General features: G+C 43.5%; 1 protein-coding gene across 6 annotated transcripts in view; it reads right to left on the reverse strand.

The window, feature by feature from the left end:
• The window catches only part of CFAP46 (cilia and flagella associated protein 46), an 84,066-nt gene extending 76,234 nt beyond the window's left edge, over window positions 1–7,832 (reverse strand). For 2 of the 6 annotated variants that reach the window (XM_060274840.1, XM_060274839.1), the window contains exons 1-4: window positions 3,321–4,919; window positions 1,175–1,299; window positions 948–1,079; window positions 468–532 (exon numbers count right to left, since the gene is read on the reverse strand). In XM_060274840.1, coding sequence (XP_060130823.1) covers window positions 468–532; window positions 948–1,079; window positions 1,175–1,299; window positions 3,321–3,369 — 371 coding nt within the window. In that variant the 5' untranslated portion in view covers window positions 3,370–4,919. Of the gene's footprint in view, window positions 1–467; window positions 533–947; window positions 1,080–1,174; window positions 1,300–3,320; window positions 4,921–7,742 lie in introns of those variants that run through there. The other 4 variants (XM_060274836.1, XM_060274838.1, XM_060274837.1 and 1 more) reach the window with 4 other exon arrangements.
• Window positions 7,833–9,995: the final 2,163 nt, after the last annotated feature.

Consider the following 9,995-nt stretch of genomic DNA (forward strand, 5'->3'; position numbering starts at 1 on the left):
GGCCGCAGTTTGGGGATCCCTTCTCTAGGTATTAAATGCTGCCGGTGGCTGTCATGAGGCTTTATTTTCACATAAGCTTCTAATTTCTGCAATTTTCAAGTGACTGAAATCCTCCTTGCTACTCATTTGTATCCTATAGTCATTGACTATTATGTTTAATATAAAAGTAAGGACTAGGAAATGTATCTTAATTTGGGAGGATGGAGCCCATTTGATCGAATACAGACATGATCTTCATTGTTTTGCTGCAACACATCAGCTCTGAACTAAAACAGCAAATATATTGATCACTGTTTTGGGTGCATTTTTAAAAACTGTGATACAATGATTCAATGCAATCTTCCGCACTGTGATATACTGTACTGTAATTGTTCTAGTCTAGAACCATAGTTCAGAAATATTGCATGATGGAAACAGACAAACCGACAAAGAGTGCCCCAAATGGAAACCAAATATAGAGGACTTACCTTGCGTTACCTAATGCAAAGTCTACTACTTTCAGCAAATGTACAGTGAATCTGTCAAATTGTTCCTAAAACAAAACAAAATATTTTTTTTATATATATAAAAAACTGGGAATGACTCAAAGCTTTTATTACTGACTTAGTATGACTTGTAACTTCTATACACTCTATTTTTTTAAATTTTAAAAACCCCAACATATATGTTGTGCATATTAGCTCTTGAGCCAGCTCCAACTCCCTCCCCTCCTCTCTGCTTCAGTACCCCCCCCACCTATGTCCTATCCAACAACATCGTTTTCTGTATCCTTCAGAAAGACTTTTCATGGGTGTAGGGGGGGATGGAAAATAACTGGTTCCATAGCTTTATCTTTTCTTAGAAGGCAAGTCATACTGTTTACTATATAACATGGAATTTTGCCTTCACCTGATCATTACCAAAGGACAGCCTTAAAATCAACACCCAAACTCACAGTACATGCTCACCAAATTATCAGTAGACACAGGGGTATATAATTGGCTCTTGCACAAATATGCTCTACCCAAAAACTGGTTAATTGGAGGTTTTCCTTTAAAATACATTCGTAGACAGTCATTGCTCATGTCCGGAAAACCCATCTAAAATTAAACAGATTTCAGTTTTAAATTAAGATGAACAAACACCTCACAAAGTAAAAAGGGGCGTATTGTTACAAAAAGGGGCGTATTGTTACCTTATAAGCCTGTTCTGCACACATGACATACAAGTCAAAAGAGAAACTCTCCAAGGCGTCAAGGGCTGATTTCCCATCATTAGCTGATTTGATCAATTTGTAAGCACTCTTCAGTGCTTCAACATCTTGAAAATAAAATTTAAATTAGGCAGAAAATAATGTAACCATTTTGAACAAATACCTGTTTTTATTTTCATAATGTAAACAATCAAACATTGCCAGGCAAAATGCAATCCTATACTCCTCAGTCTCATTAAGTCCAATGGGACTTACTCCCAAGTAAGTGTGTATAGGATTGCATCCTAACACAGTAAACTGTTTTGGACTATCAATATGTATCAGGGCAAATTTGCATGATCATTAACAAAGTTTTTTTTTATCTTGCAATTATCATGAATTATTTATTTATTATTATTATTATTATTATTATTATTATTATTATTTTAATTTATTTTTATTAAAGGTTTTCTTGGTTTACAAAGATAAGTGCAATGTCTCTCTTAGCATTTTTTTACAAATCAGTTTCATTTGTTGAGACAATGGTGAGGAGAGGGGAAGGAAAGTAGATGGGGGGAAGGTGGGGTGGGGTGACAATGTTTCTATTATGCTTAATAAGTGTGTGTTGGGGGGGTTATCAGCGACGCTTGTGTAGGTTCTCTGTTGTTCACTTGTTTTCCTTTGATGGTGAAAGATGTTGGGGTTGGCCTAGGATATGGTTGTTCCTTTGTGGTTAGCTGTGGTGGTCTTTGTTTTGTGTGTGAGTGGGGTGGGTGAGTGTTTTGGGTCAGGTTAACCATATTGATTCGTTTGCTGTTGGGGGATCTTTGTCATTGTCATGTTGGGCTGTGTATGTGATAAAGGGGGACCATACTGGGGTGAAGCCGTCTTCTTCTATTTGTCCCCATGTCAGTTTCAACTTATTGGTTAATTTTTCTAGTAGGGCTGTTTCCCATACTATTTGGTACCATTGGTCCATGTTTACTCCTGATAGGTCTTTCCAGTGTCTGGTTATGGTGCTTCTGGTTAACAAGGATTTGTTTTGATCTGATGTTTTCTATTTGGTCAGTTCCAGCAAAATATAAATGTGATAAAGCAGTTTCCTGAGCAGTTCTCCACAAGCCTTGACTTGAACCAGTGCTATTTTTCTAGAAAATTAGATGCTGGAACTCATCATAAACCCTTGTTCTCTTATAATGGCAATGGCAGCCACCTGAGATGTGCCGGAACTGAGTTCTGGCTGGGGAAAAAAAGCCCATATGATTTGCATGCAATAAGTCCCAGTTCCAACTCCTCACATCTCCTATTAAAATATTTCCGAAAGCAGCTCTGTGAAAGATCCTTGCCTGAGACAGTTACTGCCAGTCGGAGTAGACAATGCTGGCTGGAAGGATCAATTGCCTGTTGCAGCATAAGATGCAGCTGCACAGATCAGCTGTGACTTTCAATGCACCATCTATTGTGATGTTGCCAATCGTCTAAGGTGTGGCAAATCATTCAGACCACACCACATGCAAGCCACCAGAAAACACGAGCCAAAACAAAATAAGAAATATTTTTGATTGTGGAAACTGGGGGTCAGTTCCCTACAAGGAGCAACTGTAACATACCACCCTTAAGACTTGCTATTTCTATGCTGCCAGTGGGGGTATACCATAGCTCAGCATGCCTGAAATTGGTTTCAGCATACTACGATATCAGGATATTCTGAAATATGTATGCACCCTTTATGTAAGATAAATAGACATAAGGCTATATAGGGTAAAGCACAGTTAGAATAATGGAATCATAGAATCATAGAGTTGGAAGGGAACCGAGGGTCATCTAGTCCAACCCCCTGCAATGTAGGAATCCTGCCCACAGCTGTCCCTAGGTGGGCTCAAGCTATCAACTTTCTGGTTAACATCGCTCTCTCTCCCCCCACACCCCCCGTGGCTTTTTATCTAAACAGAAAGAATTGTATTATACATGGGATTTTATTACACAATGATAGCAGCAATCCTATGCACATTTACCTAGGAATGCCCCAATCTGTATCTAGGAGTATCTGTATCTATGGGGAGAATACCTAGTCTATTTGAGTATGTGGAAAAGGAAGAGTCAACATTATACATCTTTTAAAAAGAGAAAGACGGTTAGTAACATTTACCTTGATGTCTCTCAGCATCTGACAGGTGCTGCCTGATTGCTATCTCCATACCTTCTTAGTTGTAACTTTGCCCTAAATCTGCTGGCAGGAAAGTAATAACTTGCAAATTAAACAAAACAATATTAAATATAAACAAGTTTTTAAAATGCTGAAAGCAGCAAAAATCCTACATACACTTATATGGAAGTAAATCGCATTATAGTGCAATGCTATACATGCTTACCCAAAAGTAAGTCCTACTTAGTGCAATGGGTCTTACTCCCAAGTGAGTGGTTTTTGGATTGCAGCCTTTGTGGTTTACATGAGACCAGGCCACAAGGTTGCACATTCACAGTTATTCAAGAGGAAGCCCCACTAATGGGACACGGGTGATGCTGTGGTCTAAACCACTGAGCCTCTTGGGCTTGCCGATCAGAAGGTCGGCGGTTTGAATCCCCGTGACGGGGTGAGCTCCCGTTGCTTGGTCCCAGCTCCTGCCAACCTAACAGTTCGAAAGCACACATGCAAGTAGATAAATAGGTACTGCTCTGGCGGGACGGTAAACAGCGTTTCCGTGCTCTGGTTTCGGTGTTCCGTTTTGCCAGAAGTGGCTTAGTCATGCTAGCCACATGACCCAGAAAAACTGTATGCTGACAAACACCGGCTCCCTTGGCCTGTAAAGCGAGATAAGCGCTGCAACACCAGAGTCGTCTGTGACTGGACTTAACTGTCTTGGGTCCTTTACCTTTACCTTTTTAAGCCCACTGATAGATGCAAAGGGCTAGGTCTGCTTTGAAAGCTTGCAAAAACGGAACTGCCATGGTAATGAAGACATTTGCAAGCTTCCTAAACTCAAAGCTGTTTACATTGTTGGTGTCATTTTTTCATTAAAAAAGCACAACTGCAACCATTCATAATTCAAAAAAAGCAACTTAGCAATTAAAAAACAAACAAAAAGCTACTACACCCCTTGCCCATCCTCATCATCTCAAATGCAAACACCACGTGATGTAGGTGAATTTTGCAAAGCCTCCAGAATGCCGTCAACAAAGACACCCTGTTCCACTCATTCATTTGTTCATTTCATTTTTAATAGAGACAGAAAAGAAAAAAACACATCCCACATCCCCTTCCCTCCCCATCCCAGCTGTACAACTTTCATATCAATCTCAACATACAACTAAATACCTGGTGGCTCCCCTTCCACCCTTTACCTGGTTTCTTTATTTTATTTTTCTATTAAATTTTTACTCTTCAGATTTCTTCCTCTGTTAAATTCTATTCACTTCTATTCTGCCAGATTGACTCAAGATCTGCTAGGTTCTTTACCTTGTTTATACTGGTTCTTAAAAACACTCGATAGACACTTTCCAATCCTCCTTATATGCTTTATCCTCCTTTTCTCTTAACCTATCCGTTATACCTGCCAATCCAGCATATGTATTCAAACATTTTTAGGCACTGTTCCTTTGAGGAGAATGCACATATTCCATAACCATTCTGGGTCTTGTCTGTTTTTCTACGACTTTTTTTTTTACACAGTTCTGAACACCAAGCAGGTGTGTGTGTGGACACACACACAAAAATTATAGATATAGATATATAGTTAGATATATAGATAGAGATGTATAGATAGACAGAATGATCTCGATACGAATCCAAGGCAGACCTTTTAACATCACAGTAATCCAAGTTTATGCACCAACTACCGGTGCTGAAGAAAGTGAAATTGACCAATTCTATGAAAACCTACAATACCTTCTAGAAATGACACCAAAGAAGGATGTTCTTCTCATTACAGGGGATTGGAATGCTAAAGTAGGGAATCAAGAGATAAAAGGAATAACTGGCAAGTTTGGCCTTGGAGTTCAAAATGAAGCAGGGCAAAGGCTAATAGAGTTCTGTCAAGAGAACAAGCTGGTCACCACAAACACTCTCTTCCAACAACACAAGAGACGACTCTACACATGGATATCACCAAATGGGCAGCATCGAAATCAGATTGATTATATTCTCTGCAGCCAAAGATGGAGAAGCTCTATACAGTCAGCAAAAACAAGACCTGGAGCTGACTGTAACTCAGATCATCAGCTTCTTATAGCAAAATTCCAGCTTAAACTGAAGAAAGTAGGAAAAACCACTGGGCCAGTAAGATACAATCTGAATCAAATCCCTTATGAATACACAGTGGAAGTGAGGAACAGGTTTAAGGATTTAGATTTGGTGGACAGAGTGCCTGAAGAACTATGGATGGAGGCTCGTAACATTATACAGGAGGCAGCAACGAAAACCATCCCAAGGAAAAGGAAATGCAAGAAAGCAAAATGGCTGTCCAATGAGGCCTTACAAATAGTGGAGGAGAGGAGGCAAGCAAAATGCAAGGGAGATAGGGAAAGATACAGGAAACTGAATGCAGATTTCCAAAAAGCAGCAAGGAGAGACAAGAGGGTCTTCTTAAATGAGCAATGCAAAGAAATAGAGGAAAACAATAGAATGGGGAAAACCAGAGATCTGTTCAAGAAAATTGGAGATATGAAAGGAACATTTCGTACAAAGATTACCATAATCAAGGACAAAAGTGGTAAGGACCTAACAGAAGCAGAAGACATCAAGAAGAGGTGGCAAGAATACACAGAGGAATTATACCAGAAAGATATGGAGGTCTCGTACACCCCAGGTAGTGTGGTTGCTGACCTTGAGCCAGACATCTTGGAGAGTGAAGTCAAATGGGCCTTAGAAAGCACTGCTAATAACAAGGCCAGTGGAAGTGATGATATTCCAGCTGAACTATTTAAAATTTTAAAAGATGATGCTGTTAAGGTGCTACACCCAATATGCCAGCAAGTTTGGAAAACTCAGCAATGGCCAGAGGATTGGAGAAGATCAGTCTACATCCCAATTCCAAAGAAGGGGAGTGCCAAAGAATGCTCCAACTACCGCACAATTGCGCTCATTTCACACGCTAGCAAGGTTATGCTCAAAATTCTACAAGGCAGGCTTAGGCAGTATGTGGACCGAGAACTCCCAGAAGTGCAAGCTGGATTTCGAAAGGGCAGAGGAACCAGAGACCAAATAGCAAACATGCGCTGGATTATGGAGAAAGCTAGAGAGTTCCAGAAAAACGTCTACTTCTGCTTCATTGACTATGCAAAAGCCTTTGACTGTGTCGACCACAGCAAACTATGGCAAGTTCTTAAAGAAATAGGAGTGCCTGATCACCTCATCTGTCTCCTGAGAAATCTCTATGTGGGACAAGAAGCTACAGTTAGAACTGGATATGGAACAACTGATTGGTTCAAAATTGGGAAAGGAGTACGACAAGGTTGTATATTGTCTCCCTGCTTATTTAACTTATATGCAGAATTCATCATGCGAAAGGCTGGACTAGATGAATCCCAAGCCGGAATTAAGATTGCCGGAAGAAATATCAACAACCTCAGATATGCAGATGACACAACCTTGATGGCAGAAAGCGAGGAGGAATTAAAGAACCTTTTAATGAGGGTGAAAGAGGAGAGCGCAAAATATGGCCTGAAGCTCAACATCAAAAAAACCAAGATCATGGCCACCGGTCCCATCACCTCCTGGCAAATAGAAGGGGAAGAAATGGAGGCAGTGAGAGATTTTACTTTCTTGGGCTCCTTGATCACTGCAGATGGTGACAGCAGTCACGAAATTAAAAGACGCCTGCTTCTTGGGAGAAAAGCAATGACAAACCTAGACAGCATCTTAAAAAGCAGAGACATCACCTTGCCGACAAAGGTCCGTATAGTTAAAGCTATGGTTTTCCCAGTAGTGATGTATGGAAGTGAGAGCTGGACCATAAAGAAGGCTGATCGCCGAAGAATTGATGCTTTTGAATTATGGTGCTGGAGGAGACTCTTGAGAGTCCCATGGACTGCTAGAAGATCAAACCTATCCATTCTTAAGGAAATCAGCCCTGAGTGCTCCCTGGAAGGACAGATCGTGAAGCTGAGGCTCCAATACTTTGGCCACCTCATGAGAAGAGAAGAATCCTTGGAAAAGACCCTGATGTTGGGAAAGATGGAGGGCACTAGGAGAAGGGAACGACAGAGGACAAGATGGTTGGACAGTGTTCTCGAAGCTACGAACATGAGTTTGACCAAACTGGGGGAGGCAGTGCAAGACAGGAGTGCCTGGCGTGCTCTGGTCCATGGGGTCACGAAGAGTCGGACACGACTAAACGACTAAACAACAACAACATATAGATAGAGATATAGATACACACACACACACACATATATATATACACATATTGCAATATATAATACATGTATGTGTGTGTGTGTGTGTGTGTGTGTGTGTGTGTGTGTGTGTGTGTGTGTATACAGTATGTGTGTGTGTGTGTGTATACAAATGCTATACACACATAAACTTATATATATATATGGACGATTCGTTCCCCCCGGTTTCACTACCAACCTGGTTTCCTTCCTGGCCCCCTGCCTGCTAACATGCTATTGCCCCTCTGGAATCCCAGGAGCAACTTCAAGCCCGCCGCTCTTCCGCGTCCCTCGGTCTCCTAGCAACGCGCCACCGGCAACCGAGTCGCGCGCAGCCTCTTTCTCACGCCCGCCCACCGCCCTACGGGTCCCTGCGCAAGTCACAATTCCCTCGCAAGCGCAACGTTTTCCCCGCCGTGGCCCGCGACGCTAGTAGGCAGAGCCGTGCGTCTTCTGTTGTCTGAATGGGAAGCTGCCGCGTTCTCATAGAATAAACCAGAGCTGGAAGCGGGGGAAGAGGAGCAGGAAGGAGGAAGAAAACAAAACAAAAATAACGGGGAGTCCCCGCACTTCCCAAATTAAGCTTATTTCGTGTGAAACGCTCTTGAGTTTGTTGTAGCGCTGCCTGTGCAAATTCGAATTTGTGTGTGATGTGTCCATATTGCAGGTTGGAGGATCGCACGGATGCGGGTGGTGGGAGTCGGACTGGTGTCACAGTCCCTGCGTAATCTGCTGCTGCACCTTTATTTATTCATCCAGTGTTGCCCCTTTATTATGTAATCCAGTGTTGCTCGGGGTCAGGCAAAGGCTGAGAGAAAGAAGCAAAGAACAAACTAGGAAGGTGGTCCAGTGCTAGCACTGTGTTATAGGCTAGAGCAGGGGTGTCAAACTCAAATTCATCGGGGGCCGCATCAGCAGTTTGGTCACCCTCAAAGGGCCGGTTGTATCTGTAGGACTATGTGTCCACTCTTTATTATCATAAATTATTGTCACTGCATTCAATTATTACTGTTTTTTTGTAATAATGTAAGTAATAACTAGCTCTGAAAGCAGAAACATAGTCAGAATAATGGCAAGTAGATATTCAAATGTACAATTATTGTACAATTTATTGAAAAATGATTTTTGGTAACTGCACTGGGTGGTGGAGGCTCGCTAGGGTTTCATGCAGGAGCTTTGCAGAGCTATTGGTACCTGGAGATGCTGGGGTCCTTCTGCATGCAGGACAGATGTTCTGCCAGTAAGCCACCACCCTTCACCAAAGGGACTGGCTGAGGTTGACTCACTGGAGCTGCTCTCCTGGTTCCAGGGTTTAAGGGCCAGAAGTATAAAGCAGCATCCTATGTTTCTGAGGAGAGGGAGAGGGAGGGGAGGGAAGGGGAGAGGAGGGGAGGGAGGGAGGAAGGAAGAAAAGAGGGAGTGGGAGGGAAAGAGGAAGGAAGGAAAGAGGGGAGAGAAAGAAGAGTAGGAAAAGGAAGGGAATAAAGAAGGAAAGAAAAAGAAAGAGGGAGAAAAGACGGAAAGGGAGAAAGAAGGAAGGAAGTAGAGAGGGAAAGAAAGAATAAGAATGAGGGAGAGGAAGAAAGATGGGAAGGACGGAAGGAAGGAAGGAAGGAAGGAGGGAGGGAGCAGGAGGGAGAGAGGAAGGAAAGAGGGGAGAGAAAGAAGAGTAGGAAAGAAGGAAGGGAATAAAGAAGGAAAGAAAAAAAGAAGGAAAGAAAAAGAAAGACGGAGAGAAGACAGAGATAAAGAAGGAAGGAAGGAGAGGGAAAGAAAGAATAAGAACGAGAGAGAGGAAGAAAGAAAGGGAAGGGGGGGGTCGCCGCCTTGATTCAGCGGCAGAAAAGAGCGCGAAGGGACCCAGGGGCAAAAAGTATTTCCCATGCAGCATGAGGCAGCGGGTGTCCGTCTTAGCAGACGTGCGTAAAGCCTCAGAGTTGCACGTCCATGAGGCTGAGCCGCTGCTGAGCTCACGTTCATGAGGCTGAGCCGCAGCAGGAGGAGGAGGAGGTGAGGCAAGAGGAGGAGGAGGCGGTTTGTCGGTCGGTGCCCGGCAGCACCATACGGAGTGCCGAGCCTCTGGGACGCAGCAGTGCTCTGTAGCACTTTGAATCCTCCTCCTCCTCCATGCGGCGCTGCTGGGTGCTTTGTCTGTGCTTCAGCAGCAGCAGCAGCAGCCGTTTCCAGGCGCCGAGCCGTGGCAGGAGGAGGAGGATTCAAAGTGCTACAGAGCACTGCTGCGTCGCAGAGGCTCGGGACTCTCCGTGCGGCGCTGCTGGGCGCTGACCTGGCAAGCTGCCTCTTCCTTCTCCTGCTGTGGCTTGGGGCGCTCCACGCAGCGCTGCTCCGGCCGCCTTTCTACCCCCCCAGGCCCCAGCTGTTTGTCGGCGCTTTGTCAGTGTGGCACTTCAGCAGCAAGGTCCTGCTGCTGGGTCCCGCTGGCTGGGGCGCT

This window comes from Zootoca vivipara, chromosome 5 (assembly GCF_963506605.1).
Source record: "Zootoca vivipara chromosome 5, rZooViv1.1, whole genome shotgun sequence".
NCBI classification, from domain to species: domain Eukaryota; kingdom Metazoa; phylum Chordata; class Lepidosauria; order Squamata; family Lacertidae; genus Zootoca; species Zootoca vivipara.